Here is a 14774-nt window from a genome sequence, read left to right on the forward strand (position 1 = left end):
TATTGGTGTTCTAGGAGAGGAGGAGGTGGCGGATCAGCTTAACCCCAGCCCTGTCGCCCAGTGCTGAGCCCCTCCCCCAACCCCTTCTCTGGGATGGGCCTCAAACGGCTTAACTCCTACCCTCACCACTGTCTTCCATGTGAAGTAATTCTCTTTCACATGCTTTAAGGGTCACAAAAAGCTGCAGTGACATAAGCGTGTCCCCAACTTCTTCTCAGGCGCACTAATTATAATAATAAAACAGCATTATTTGTTTAGCACCTGAATCTGTGCGAAGATTTGTATTGGTTACTTTATGTGTTTTCTTACTTAATGACCCCACAATCTTGCCAAGAGATATTAGTCCCTGTTTTATAAATGAGGAAGCTAAGAATCAGAGAAGTTTTATAGCTTACTCAGCCTCACACAGTTAAGAGTAACAGACCCAGGGTTGAAATTCAGATCTGACTTCAAAGCCACATTTCTTGTCATCATTTTATTCTCCCTGAACTCAGTTCCTCTGATAGTGTTAACCATTTAACATGTTACCTCCCTTAAATAACGCAGCTACATTCTACCGAGGACTTTCAGTGCCACAGTGCAAAGAGCAGAATGATGGTGGCAATTTCTGGTTGGCAGATGAAGGAAAATTATTTCTAACTCCACCTCCCACACTAATGCAGGCAGTGCTTGTGGTCAAAAACACACTTTGGATCTGCTACCTACTAGAAACATCCAGATCAGTGCAGATCCCAGTTTTAGCCACTCTCCGGTGGCATGTCTCACCTTTCTGTTCCCAGGACCTAGTAATCATTCACAGCATGTTGACAGATACTTTAACCAGGGGTCAAGGTGAACATCCCCGGTTATACAACAAAAACGTTGAAATACTTTGTTTAAACAATTGTGTGTGTGTGTGTGTGTGTATGTTTTGGAAAATCTGTATAAACGTCTCTGCTGTGGTATCGCAGAGCAAGGGATGGTTTTCCCATTTTAACAACATGAAGTTACTCCCTGCAGCACTGCCTTTGGTCCTGCTGGTCACTCTGCGGTGTTCCTCCGCTGTGAGTCCCACAGACTGCAATGATGCTGAGCCTGTGGCTCGGAAGGCTCTAGACCTGGTCAATAAAGGACGACGGGATGGTTACCTCTTCCAGTTGCTGCGGGTTGCTGATGCCCACTTGGACAAAGCGGTGAGGAATGGCCCCTGGCAGGGCTGAGCGGGAGGTGACGCACCAGGAGCAAAATGACTCTGGTCCCTGAGCCTGTCACTTTGCACAGTGGACTGGCTTTGGTCAGGGCTGTCTGTTTCATTTCCGAGTTGCTCTAACTGTTCTTTTTCCCCTCAAACTAATGTTTGGCATTAGTATGTCCTTAACTCTGAACCAGCCTGTAAGTACTTATAAGCACTTCTGTGGAGCCCAATCAAATGCTAAGCCCTTAAAAGAGAAAGATTAGAATAAACCATGGGCCTTGCTCTCAAGGAAATACTAAGTGGCTCACATGCACACGTAGGTGAACTGTGTAAGACAGGATGTCTTCAAGTGACCGAGTGAGTGGTATAGATGCTGGAATGATCTGATGAAAGGAGATCTATTAAGATGGGATGGGAGAGGGCTTCAACTGGGTCCTGAGGAATGAGCAGGATCTGAATAGGACGATGGCCTGGGTAACGGCATCCCAGAAGAATTCCAGGCATACTGCCTCTGTGTGGGGAGGGAATCAGGAAGGAAGGGGTTAGGGACCAATTGAACAGAAGCAGGGGGTCTCCAGAAGTTCTCTGCGAGCTTGGGAGCAGCCATCATCTTGGAAGAGAGACTGTAGGCTTATCTTGAAGAGAGCAAGCCTGTTCTTTCCACTTAAATTATATGCTCATTTTGGAGTGGATTTGAGGGCTTGATGGATATTATGCAGGGAGACCTCCCTCTCCATCGCCTCAAAAAATAACCTACCCTTTGGTAGGACCACTGAAATCAGGGAGGGTAGACCATGGGGCACCAAAGAGGACAAGCAGAGACATTTATACTTGCTAAACTGTTAGAGAGAGAGAGGCATGAAAGTTTGCAGAGAACAAGAGTGAAGGAATTCAGGATTCAACTAACAATTTAGTGACCGTCAGTCCCATTCCAGGCTCTCCATCACTGGATGAATTGGCATAGTGCTACCTCTGAGTGGGAATTTGGAGGGTGGGTGAGAGGGCTCACCGTGTGCCTAGGGAGATGGAGGCAGGTGGCAGGGACACAAACTAGGAGCTACTTCACGTGTTCAGGAACGAGGACATGAGGACCAGCCCCGGGCAATGGGAATTGGGGCAATGAGAGTGAAGAAAAGACAAGAGATGTTTCAAAGAAAGACCATTTAAGGTCTGGTGACCGGATAGTCTTTAAAGACTAAGCCAAAGCTAAAGACGAAGAAGAAGCAATAAATATAATGGTGTCACGGACCAGACAAGGGAAGTTGAAGGGGGGAGTTGGTTTGTAAGAGAAGAGGGTGAATTTAGCTTTGGGCAAGTTGAAATCAAGGCAAGAAATCCAAGTTCAGGAATAGAGCTGCTTGAGAGGATACAACCGCACACCCAGACTGGAGGCCATGGCGTGACTGCCATCACACATTCTAGGCTGGTACCTTCAACACCTCCGTCCAAACCAACACTGCTTTGTAGTGACGGCTTTTGGAAATTCATGGGCAGGGGGAGGGGATAGATCAAGTGGTAGAGCGCATGCTTAGCATACATGAGGGCCTGGGTTCAATCCCCAGTTCCTCCTCCAAAAATAACTCAATTACCTCCCCCCACAAAAATCAACAAAAAATAAAATAAATAAAATCAAGCCCCCTCTCTCAAAAAAAAAAAATTGAAGGGCAGAAGCAACATCGTGACCATTTAAACAGAACATTTGGAAGTAACACTTTGAACTTTTTATTTACATAAACAGATCAAATGACACAAAGGTAGGACGTATGCAGTGACTTGCAGAGGAGCAGGAACTCCATTTAAGAAATAAAGAGATTGTTTTTATTGAAAAAGCTCTGGGCTCCCACGTGCCACTCACCCACTGTTTTCTTGGCGTTTCCCAGGAATCCGTAGCGGTCTATTATTTAGTCTTGGATGTGAAAGAATCTGACTGCCCGGTCCTAAGCAGGAAACACTGGGATGACTGTGAGCTAGATTTTTCTAGACGTCCATCTGACATAGTAAGTAAACCAGGTACAGTTCTCTTCCTCTTAGCGTTCTTGACTTCTGTCTGTTCTGCTCGCCCAGGGCAGCCACACACCGGGGCTACCAAGTAAAAGAGTAAGAGCAGCTTCTGCCCTTGACTCATGAAGACTCTGTTAACCTGCAGTAATATTTCTTGAGAGCCATCCCTGGGAACTCAGTTCAAGATAAGTCAGTGGGGTTTGTGGTCCCTTGCGATAGCACAACCAGCTGTGAGACCGTGGACAAATCACCTAACGTCTAGGAACTTATGAACTTTTAACTGTGTCCTATGAATACTGGTCCCACTCACACAAATGACCAAAGGGCTTAGTTGCAGTCAGCACGAGGAATAGGGTCTTGTTCTGCACACTGCACGTGGGTACTCGGATCCCAGGCTCTCTGCCACAGGAGGAGGGCACACGATGAAACCTTACATCAGGTTTCAGTTCTGGAAAATAAGACGTTTACATACCCAGGAGTGTGAGCATTTTTTTCCTCTTGAAAATGGGATATGGCCGTGATCTATTTTAACAGTTTCTCCATGGTCCTCCTGAGGGTTTGGATGCTTATAGCATCCAGCTCGCGGAAACATACCAAGAAAATACAGGTTTTCGAGAGAGGATTTGGTGAGAGGAGTACAAATAAATTTTAAATGGATAGTAGGAGTATGTTGCCTCATTTTTTTCTCACATCATGCAATTTAAATTTTAATATTAGCTCATAAAAACAGCTTTATAGATACAGTTCATACACCATTAAATTCACCCTTGTAAAGTGTACAATTGAACGGTTTTTCGTATATTCACAGAGTTGTTTGACAGTCACTACTATGTAATCGCACTCCATTTTCACCACCCTAGAAAGAAACCCTCCCATAAGTAGTCCTCTTCATCGACCTCTCCCTCCATCCTCTGCAACCAGTAATCTGCTTTCTGCCTCCATGGATTTGCCTATTCTGGACATTCCATGTAACCGGAATCACACAACATGTGGCCTTTTGTGTCTGCCTTCTTTCATTTAGCATAAGGTTTCCAAGGTTCATCTGTGTTGGAACAATTGTCAACTTCATTCCTTTTATGTCAGAATAATCTTCCATTTTATGGACATATCATATCGTGTTTATCCATTCTTTTGTTAATGGACATTTGTGTATTTTCCACTTTTTTGTTACTTGTGAATAATGCTACTATGAACATTGGTGGTATTAGCTTGTTTGTTTTGTTTTTTTTTTTAAACGTTTCTTTAATTGAAGTATAGAGGAGTTATAATATTGTATTAGTTTCTGGTGTCCAGCATAGTGATTCAGTTATACATACATATATATATATATATATATATATATATATATATATATATATATATATATTTTGTGTGTTCTTTCTCATTACAAGTTACTTCAAGCCATTGACTACAGTTCCCTGTGCTGTACAGCGGGACCTGTTGCTGCCTCACTGTTTTGTTCGCTCATATTCAGCCTGAGGAAAGCAGGATGCAGTAACCCAGGCCCCTCTTTCTTACAGGTGATCGGACAGTGTAAGGTGATAGCTACAACATGTTTGGATGAATCTCAGGATCTCAGAGTGAATGACTTTAACTGCACCACAAGTTCTGGTATGGTCATCTGTTAAAACTCCAATTAATTCTAAATTAATATAAGACTCAGTCACACAGTGGTGTTCCTCATAGAAGACTGTGACGTGCAGATCAGGAATCTTCCTGCCCTTATGGACTCAGTTATTGCTTGCTCTCTTGAGGACAGAAAGGAGAAGGATTTCCCCTGTTACTGGCATAGCTTCCTTTAAATAAATTCAATATATGAAAGTAGAAATTTGCAAGAGGCTCTGAGGCATCATGGTAGAGAACGGAGGCGCTGGGGTCAGATCCATGTGCATTTTAATCCCGACCTCATTACTTACGAGGTGTGTGGTCTTGAGGGCACGTTACTTAACCACGTCAAGCTTTCCTCCTTTGTGAAATGAAGTTCATAATAGCATTATCCCTTCGGGTACTTCTCAGAATGAAATAAGGTCTATGTAACACACTTGGCAAAACACTTAGCTCCCAAGTATTGACTTCAGGATTTGAAAGTTGTACATATGGTATCTCATTTATTCTCACAAGACTATGAAGTAAAGATTATGATACTTTCTGTTTTAGAGATAAAATAACTGAGGCTCAGAGAGATTCAATGACCTGACCTCGGAAACACAGTCAAAGTGTGGCTGGACTATTCCATTAGTGTGGACTCTAAATTCCATGCCCTTTTAATTTACTTTTTCAAAAAGAATTATCACAGAACTCCTTTTACACTAGTAAGTCTTAACATGGTTCAATATACAAAAATTCAACAGCCATGCAACTCCCTCAGGAGGTTGCCTTAAAGAAAGATTGAGCTGTGTCCCCCCTCTCTCTCTAGGCAAAACTTTATCTTCACGATGCCTCTCTCTGTTTGGCTTGAACACGAAGAGTTCACTAAAATATTAACATTTTGAGTATTGGGGGGCATCACGATAGAGGTCACAAGAGACACTTGACCATCGGAAGGATCTGGGTTTAAGTTTAGTGCTGCTGCTGATTGGCTGATTTGATCTTGGACAAGATACTTAGCTTTTTCTAACCCTCAATTTGTTCATCTGTAAAATGGAAGCTATTGTTATTCTCGCAACCTTGTTTATAAATATTAAGTCCCAGTGTCCGTATTGCTGCTTCCAACCCAGTAACTGCAAAGCTGCCACCTTCTTTCTCCAGTCTCCTCGGCGCTGGCCAACACTAAAGACAGTCCAGTACTCTTCGATTTCTTTGAGGATACTGAGCTCTACAGAGAAGAAGCTGACAAAGCTCTGGAGAAGTACAAAAAGGAGAATAGTGACTTTGCCTCTTTCAGAGTGGACCAAGTGAAGAGAGTTTCAAGAGCGGTGAGTCCCCACTCAGGTTTAGCTAGAGTCTGAGGGCCCAGGCTCCAACCCAGCGGTGGAGACTTAGCAGCACCGACCCTCCCGCTGGCCTCACTCAGCAGCTGCCTTTTGAATAGAGACCCCTGTTGCAGCCTCCACTGACAGGACTGCCCTCAGTTTTTGGAGTTGTAGGGAGGTGTGAATATCTAACAGAGAAAAGGGAAAACCCAAATAAGAAAGAGGGCAAGACAGAAGTGCGTAATAGGGTGATGAGTCATTAAAATCATCTGGTCTGAACCTCCTTGTATTATGATGGAAAACCGAGGCTCAGAGCTCCTATCTCCCTCAGCCGGCGGTGTGACTGGAGCTAGACAGTTCTGCTCCCAGTCCAGGGACCTGAGTGCGTCCCACCCAGAGTCGTCTCGTAGCGCAGTTAGTTGATGTCTGTCATGCATTTTGAAAACACAAAGTTAAATAGAGCATGGTGCCTACAAGCAATGGAATGAATACAATGCAACTCTTAAAAACCATGTTTTGGAGGTATATGCACTGGAAAGAGTTTCAAGATACGTTGCTAAAGGAAAAAGCAGGCTGTAGAACAATACTTAGACTATGAGCCCATTCGTATTAAATAATTAGGTACATCTGTGTGTGGGCAACAAACAGGAAAACGCTGGAAGGAGAAACCCACATCAAATGGGTGACAGTGGTACCTCTGAGAAGGAGGGGTTGGGGTGCAGGAAGGACGATTTTTTTTCACACTGTGCTTGATTACATCTGTATTGTTTCACCTTTTCAGTGAAATAGTATTCACCTTACCTATCACTCTTGTGACAAATTTGTAAAAGGCAGAGGATATAAGAAAAATGGCTCATACTGGGGATTTTGAATTCTCATGGTGCTTTACAGTATATTGGACAGTAGGTATCTACTGCTTTTTTTTTTTTTTAACTTTTCACGTTCCTGAAATGGCTTTGATCCAATTTGTTCCAGAGAGGAGGAGAGAGAACCAATTACTACGTGGACTTCTCGGTGAGGAACTGCTCCAGACACCATTTTCCAGGGTACTTTCATGTGAGTAGAATAAGCATATGTGAAATACGGGAACATTCAGAGACCACTTACTTCGCGCCAGGCACCCTTCTGAGTGCTTTACATATGTACACGTATTAACTCCACCTTCACCCAATGAAATGGATAGTTTTTATTCCTGATTTACAGATGGGGAAACTGAGGCACAGACAAGTGAATCATGAGACTATAAGTTATATTATATATGACATATACCTAAACTTAATTTTTTTACCCATTAGGATTAAAGATGTAGCAAAAACTAATAACTAGCTTGTATTAAGTATGAACTGATACCTGCGGGTGGGTGCGGGTTTAGCTCAGTGGTAGAGCGCGTTCTTAACATACACAGGGTCCTGGGTTCAATCCCCCGTACTGCTATTCCTCCTCCCCTGAAAAGAAACAATTAAATTAAAAACAAAAAAGAACTGACACCCAGGGGTGCTTTCACCACTTCACCTCATTTACTCCGGACAGTGACCCATCTGACAATTGAGGTGGTAACTGAGGCTCAGCAAAGTCAGGATCCTGCTTGATGTTCATAACCCAGCTGAGATTAGCACCCAGTCCTCTCGATGCTTGGTCCCGTGGGAGCATTCCCCTAATCACTTATACATTGAAACTCTGGTACCCGCAGGAGGGTCTTGACACTTGGCATTCAGAGTTTGCAAACCACATATATTATTGCCTCATTGGAGCCCTATGACAACCCCTCTGAGGAGAAGCTAGTGTCTGCCTCCGTTTCCCTGGGACAGAAGGGCCTAGAAATTTAAACACTTACCTAAAGGCACTTAGCTGGAAAGTATTAGGACACAGGATTTGAATGGTGGCTTCTGATTTCAAGTCCAGGATTTTTCTGAGGTTTGGTAACATTCTACAGGACTGAAAGAAAGGAGGCAGTCATCAGTTCCTTTTCTGGCTGTTCAACTTTTCAGCCTGAAACAGTTCTAGAGTCCTGCTGAGTAGCTACCAGAAAAGACACCTCCTCCCCAACTCCCATCCCCACAAGCCCCTTTCTTGGTGTGGGGAATGTGAACTCGCGCGGAAACATGGCGGCTGGAGACGAGGAGCTCGGGCCTAAGTGTTCTCCAGCATCATCTCACTTAATTAAGCCTCTCGCAGCCTGTGGGTAATTAGTATGATATAACGAGTGTTTTACAAAGACTAAGTTTCAGAGATTTTATGTAACTCCCTTAAACTCGCAACTAGTAAACGGTGAAGCCAGGATTAACATAGGTCTGTCCGATTCCAAAACTGTACTCAGAATCTCAGTGCTTAAAAGTCTCTTTTAAGAAGGAGTTTTCTTCTGGTCCTAGTCTAACTTTGACAGCTGAGTGTAGGGGCCTCTGGGACATAGGCGTGCCAGCCACTTGTAGCTTTGGAACTCAGGGTAGGGTCAGCAGACCGTCACTCTGACAGGGTCTGTGCAACCTCACATTTGTACCGGCTCCTTCCTTTCCAGCACTTTCCTCCAAGAAGCCAGATGAAGTTGTGCAAATCCTTCTTCTCCATCACTCTTCACTCTCTCTAGGCCCAGGCAACTCAGGTCTTCAAGTTGAAGGCTGGCCTGGAGGCAAGGCATCAATGACATGGTGCTCCTCCCACAGCCCCTGGGGAAGCCCAGCACTGGAGACCATTCATGGCAGACCACAGCAACTGGGAATGAAATCCACTGGAACCTGCGCTTTCCCCAAAGTGTTGACTAGGAAAGATGGTTAAATAGCTGATGGGGAGATTTGATAATATTACCCAGATTTTTCTAAAGCCTGTCTTCCTCTCCCAAATGTCTGGAAGTTCAAGACAAGAACTGGGCATCTTCATACCACCTGCACACACATGCTCATATACACACACAGAGACACTAGCAGGTTTCTGTCTTCTTTGTAGGTCTTTGGATTCTGCAGAGCACATTTATCCTATGACGCAGAAGCCTTTGACTTGGCACCCCAAAACATTGTCATAAACTGTGAAGTCTTCAACCCTAAGGTGGGCACCTAAGTAGCCTTTGTCATGAGCAATGCCAAATTAAGTGCTGTTTTCACACATATAGTATATTTGGTTCTTACGGCTCTTTGTGTGTAGTATGTATGTGTGTGAGAGAGAGAGAGATGAAGGATGATGGGGAGGAGAGATACAGAGGGAATAGGCCCCAGGGGAAAGTACAGGTGCTGGTATGACACAAAAAGAATGAAATTTTTCTAAGAATTGGGGAGGGATAATATTTGCCAGAAAAGTAAAATCATAACCAATTCAAGCAGCCTTTAATGAACTTGAAAGTGGCCTTGGAGTCAGGACTCCAGGACTGACTCTTAATAATTTCTGGCTTTTATTAATAGGCATAGAACCTAAGAAGAATGAATGAGCTTAAAACCTACTATATAAAGGTATATGAAATAAGATTCAAAACAGTATTTTACATAGGTCCCAGACAGCTTTATTCGAAACCAAGATATCCTTCACGGAATTTTGCTTTTGTTTTGTTTTATTTTTTGGTTGAGGGGGTGGTACTTAGGTTTGTTTGTTTGTTAATTATTTATGTATTTAATGGAGGTGCTGGGGATTGAATCCAGGACCTCATGCCTGCTAGGCATCACTCTATCACTGAGCTATACCTCCCTCTCACAGTATTTTTGATATCAACAAAAAGAACAAACAAACAAAAACTGACCATGATCCAAATGTCCATGTACCAAACCAAAAAAAAAAAAAGGAAGAGAACAAGTTTGAACATGGTTCCATAAATTTCTTTAAAATTAAAATCTAAACAAGGAGAAATAAGAAGAGGTGACATGCTTATCCTTTAGAAAGAGATCTTTCTACCATAAAGCCTCAACTCTCTTGAGAATATAAATTATAAAGCACTAGTTTCCCAAATGTTGGTCCACAGATGAGTACCATTCTATAGTATAATTTCACCAGTTTATGTTGAAATGAGAAGAAGAAGAAGAAGATGACATTTATTCCATCGAAAGGACCATCCTTGAATCTGAGATTACCTTTCTGACTCTTCGGTTACCAAGATATTATTCCTATTGTGAAATAATGATGGTGGCAGATAATAGTTTTGTTTGTATTTAAAATGCCAACTTGGCTAGATAAGAATTTGAGAAACCCTTTTTTGGTATCCTACTTTTAAAAGTAATTGTAGAATTTAAAAGTGTGGGAGCCATTGGTCTAAATTAAACATCTAACTTCTTTTGTGTTACATGACGATATACACTTTATTGTGTCCTTCACCAGGAGCATAGAGACATCAGTGGTGTGTGGCATCATTTGGGCCATCCCCTCCACTCTGGTGAGCATGAACATCCTCCTGCTGACAGGCCTCCATTTAAGCCTGGTGGACCTAGAGGTCACCGTCATCCCTGTAAGCCACATGAATTTGGATGCCCACCTCCTCTAGAAGGCAAAAGTCACTCAGGCAGACCACCATTTCCAGCAGGACCTCCTCCGCCATTTCCAGCAGGACCTCCTCCACCATTTCCAGCAGGACCTCCTCCACCATTTCCCCCTCCAGGGTTAAGATGCCTTCACCCTCACTTTGGCACCAATGGGGCCCATGGACCCCCTCATAATTATAGTTCAAGTGAGCATCATCCCTCTGGACACCGTCCCCATGGACACCATCCCCAAGGACACCACCCCCATGGACACCATCCCCATGGACACCGTCGCCATGGACACCATCCCCATGGCCATGATTTCCATGACCATGGACCCTGTGACCCACCACCCCATAGCAAAGGTCCCAAAGACCACCATCGCCATGGCCCACCACCTAGGCACTCAGGAGAAAGAGGTCCAGGTAAAGGACGTTTTCCCTTCCATTGGAGACAAATTGGATATGTTCACCGACTCCCTCCACTAAAGAAAGGTGAAGTTCTTCCTCTTCCCGGAGCCAATTTCCCCAGCTTCTCATTGCCAAACCACAATAATCCCCTACAACCAGAGATTCAGCCCTTTCCTCAATCAGCCTCTGAATCATGTCCAGGGACATTCAACAGGGAATTTCTACACATCTCAAAGTTTTTTGCATATACATCTCCAAAATAAAATCTGATTTCCTTGATGGGGGCAAAATGAATCATGTTCTGAATTAGAACCATAAATAAAATGTGACCAGTAATAAATGCAAAATTACAAGTGATTGTAACCTTACTTTCATACTAAGGATGGGGCAAAATGTGAGTGGGAGAGGAAACAGCATGAGAAGAGATAGACAAACAGAAAGAAGAGGAAAGATCTCAGTGCTACAGATTAGAAGTTAATTCCATCACTGACTACCACACCACTTGAGCAAATCTCTGACCCTCAGAATTTCTTTCTTTCCTGGACTTACCTCCTTTAATTCTAGAATCTTTCCTCTACTAGTTCCTATGCTGCAGCGGGGCATGCAAAGGAGGAATGTATTCTCACTTAAAGGAGTATCCGATAAAAGTGACCCAAATTCTCTTCTACTTGTTTTTACTAGTCCCCTCAATTTCCTTTCGGAAAAACAAGTTCTCAATTCAGTTATGAAGGAAACAAAGCTCGTGCTGTAAATTGCGAAAAAGACTACAAGCAGGAATCGTGACCATAAATTCAGGTGCACAGAAAATATCACTTTATTTTAAGAATAAATTAATTTCTATTTCAGGTTGCCATCCTCACTGAGCTAACAGGGAGTGGTAGGAGTTCCTGCTACTCTGCTCATAAAGTGGTGCCACGGTGTTTGGGTGGTGGGCATGAGAAAGAGGTCTGATTCTTTATCACTGGTCCACCAGGTCCCCCTGCTGAGAAATGTTCACATCCCTCTTTAGTTCTAGCTTATCTGCTACTTTTGTATCAAACTGGGGATATACGAAGTCTCTGTAAGACCACTAACAGAAATGACTGCCAAGAGATACCAAATGGCGTTCTCTCCCTGAGATCTTGCTGCCTTCCAGGCGACATCTCCAGAAAGCAGGGCAGAGGTGTTCTCTGCTTCAGAAGTCTTCTGTTCTTCTCATAGCTTCTCCCCAGGCTAGGGGCTCTGTCATCTCAGATAACTTCTCTTTATTCATTTTCGCTGTCAAAGGACTTTTCTATACTGGAATCCTCCTTCTTTTCTCTTCTTCCTAAATCAGGGCTCAAGCATTTAGACACAGGCTAATAAGACTTTATATTCTCTCTGCTTGACTTGGTGAAGCAGTTTCAGGTGCGTGGTGATGACAGAAGGTAGATTCTAAAGGGCTGGGTGAGGTGTTGGGGGGAAAAGCTAAGGGTGAAAGAGACTTGGGTAAGTTCTTAGGCTGGGAAAACGGAGGGGCCTGCAAAGATGGAGAAGCTGGAGCTGGGAGAGTGAGGAGATGGCTGAAGGGGCAGAGTCCAGGAGGAGGTGGAAGGGAATACAAGGCCGATCATGGTGATGTTGCAAGTGAAGAGTCAAAAACAGGGCTTGGAAGAAGGTGATCAATAGATACAAGCTTCAGTTTAAGATATGTGAGTACCAGGGTGCTTGTACAGCATGGTGACTCTCGTTAACACTGCTTTGTGATATATAGGAAAGTTGTTAAGAGAATAGGTTCTAAGAGTTCTCAGCACAAGCAGAATTTTTTTTCCTTTCTTTTTATTGTATCTGTATGAGATGACGAATGTTAACTAAACCTACTGTGATCATTTCATGATATTTGTAAATCAAAGCATCATGCTGTATACTTTAAACTTATACAGTGATGCATGCCAGTTATTTCTCAATAAAACTAAAAAAGAAATTTAAAACACCGGAGTTGGCAGTGTATCCAGGCAATGTAATAAACAGAAAAGAATGTGACTTTGGAGGAGTCCAATCTGGGTTGTTATCCCAGTCCCATAATTTACTGATTATAAGATATTAAGAAAGTAATTAAACTTCTTTGGGCTTCATCTTTCTTCTCTAAAAAAAGTGGTAGTGGTGGCAGAAGCATTTGTGTAGTGTTTTATAATTTTTATAAAGCCTTTTCCCAAAGATTGCTTGAGTTATTAAAAATATTACCCAGAAAATATAGAATTGAATGCTCTCAATTCATTTCAGTTAAAAGCAGTCATAATAGGCAAACACAGTTTCTGCAGGTGAATAACGCAGTAAGAAACAACTCCTGCTTTAGGGATATTACATTGTGCTAGAGGTTTAGACCATACACCATTGATTGCTCCTTTTCTAGATCTTTTGGTTACATTATATAAAATGTATATGAATGTTTCTTTAATGTTTGTTATAATTAGTAAATTGTGGGACTGGGATTAGAACCCAGATCAGTGTCCTTCAAAGTCACATTCTTTCCCATCCTTTATACTCCTGTATACACTGCCAAGTCCTGTTGTAACCGAGCAGGACCCTTTGGGGCTTTCCCGGGACACACCACCCCAGACCCAATGTCCTCTGCCTACCTCTTCTTTGGTCTCCTAGACCTTCCCTGAGTTCCAAAGAGCAGAATCAAACAGTTATGGGCTAGGGATGTAAGGGAATGCAGAAACAAAGGAAAAGCAAGCCCAACATAATCTTTTCCATGATTATTAGCTTAAACTAATGCCTCGATTTATGACCCCAAACTGTCCTGCAGCTTCAACCAGCTGGCCTTAAAACTGACGACACTGGGAGGGTCAGTTAGGAACTGAAGCTCCCGAACCATCATGAAAGCTCTAAGTAACTAATAAAATGCCTCAGCCATTGCTATTGCCCCCACCTAGAAAGAAGTTAAGGGATCCCAAAAGCATGATTTACTAGTTTGCTTTGCAGAAACACATAGATGAGTCACCATAATCAAAGACACATCAAATCACAAGGTGTCTTGCAACTGCGGTCTTATCGGGAAGTTGAAAATCACAAATATCTCCTCCTCTTTACCTTCTTTGCCTTTAAAAGCCTTGTGCCCCAGCCAGAAAGCAAGATGGATTGAGACAAGTCTAGGTCTCCCATCTTCCAGGTTGGCTCCTCCTCAACCAATAAACCTTTCTTGGATCCAAACTCTGACATTTTGGTGGTGGTGGGGGGGTGTGCTCACAGTACTTTGGGCACTTGGGTTTGACAACACAGTTTTTGAGTCTTCACTTAACACCACCACCATGATCAGCCTTGTATTCCTTTCCACCTCCTCCTGGACTGTGCACTCTCAGCCATCTCCTCACTCTCCCAGCCCCAGCTTCTCCATCTTTGCAGGCCGCTCCTTCTTCCCAGCCTATGAACTTACACGAGTTTCTTTTATGCTTAGTTTTTTTTCCTACCCCCACCCCCATACACACACACACACTGGAATCTACCTTCTGCCATCACCATGCACCTGAAACAGCTTCAGTAAGTCAAGGATTCTTAACCATCCCACTCTAAATGTAGATTTAATTTATAAGAACTAATTACCAGGCTTGTACATATATTACCTCATTCACTGCTCAAAAAATCCATTGAGATACTATGATTTTCTACATTTTACAGAGGAGTATACTGAGGCTCAGAAAGGTTCTATGACCCTGAATTGTTTAGAATCACAAAGCAGTTAAGCAGCAGAGCTAGATGGGAATCGAGGTTGGACTTACTGCCAAGTTCATGTTCCTGCCACTCTACTGCAAGGCCCCCATTCAGCCCACACTGGTCCTGCTTTTCCAGGGGCTCATGGAGACTGAACTGCCAAGCTAAAGAC

The 14774-nt window shown here is 43.2% G+C and overlaps 1 protein-coding gene across 1 annotated transcript; it reads left to right on the forward strand.

The window, feature by feature from the left end:
* The first annotated feature begins 980 nt into the window (after window positions 1-980).
* HRG (histidine rich glycoprotein) lies at window positions 981-11193 on the forward strand. Its single transcript, XM_072962392.1, has 7 exons — window positions 981-1172; window positions 3055-3171; window positions 4696-4786; window positions 5924-6090; window positions 7063-7143; window positions 9028-9126; window positions 10381-11193. Exons 1-7 carry the CDS (start codon window positions 981-983, stop codon window positions 11191-11193), a joined length of 1560 nt encoding a protein of 519 aa, XP_072818493.1.
* Window positions 11194-14774: the final 3581 nt, after the last annotated feature.

Source organism: Vicugna pacos, chromosome 1 (genome assembly GCF_048564905.1).
Source record: "Vicugna pacos chromosome 1, VicPac4, whole genome shotgun sequence".
Taxonomy (NCBI): Eukaryota; Metazoa; Chordata; class Mammalia; order Artiodactyla; family Camelidae; genus Vicugna; species Vicugna pacos.

What these genes read in the sequence shown, in the direction of transcription:
- HRG (XM_072962392.1), top strand. Translation starts at nt 981, where the DNA reads ATGAAGTTACTCCCTGCAGCACTGCCTTTGGTCCTGCTGGTCACTCTG. An exon ending in TGAAGAGAGTTTCAAGAGCG is followed by an intron (nt 6,091 to 7,062) that starts GTGAGTCCCCAC and finishes AATTTGTTCCAG; the next exon opens with AGAGGAGGAGAGAGAACCAA. An exon ending in ATTTTCCAGGGTACTTTCAT is followed by an intron (nt 7,144 to 9,027) that starts GTGAGTAGAATA and finishes TCTTCTTTGTAG; the next exon opens with GTCTTTGGATTCTGCAGAGC.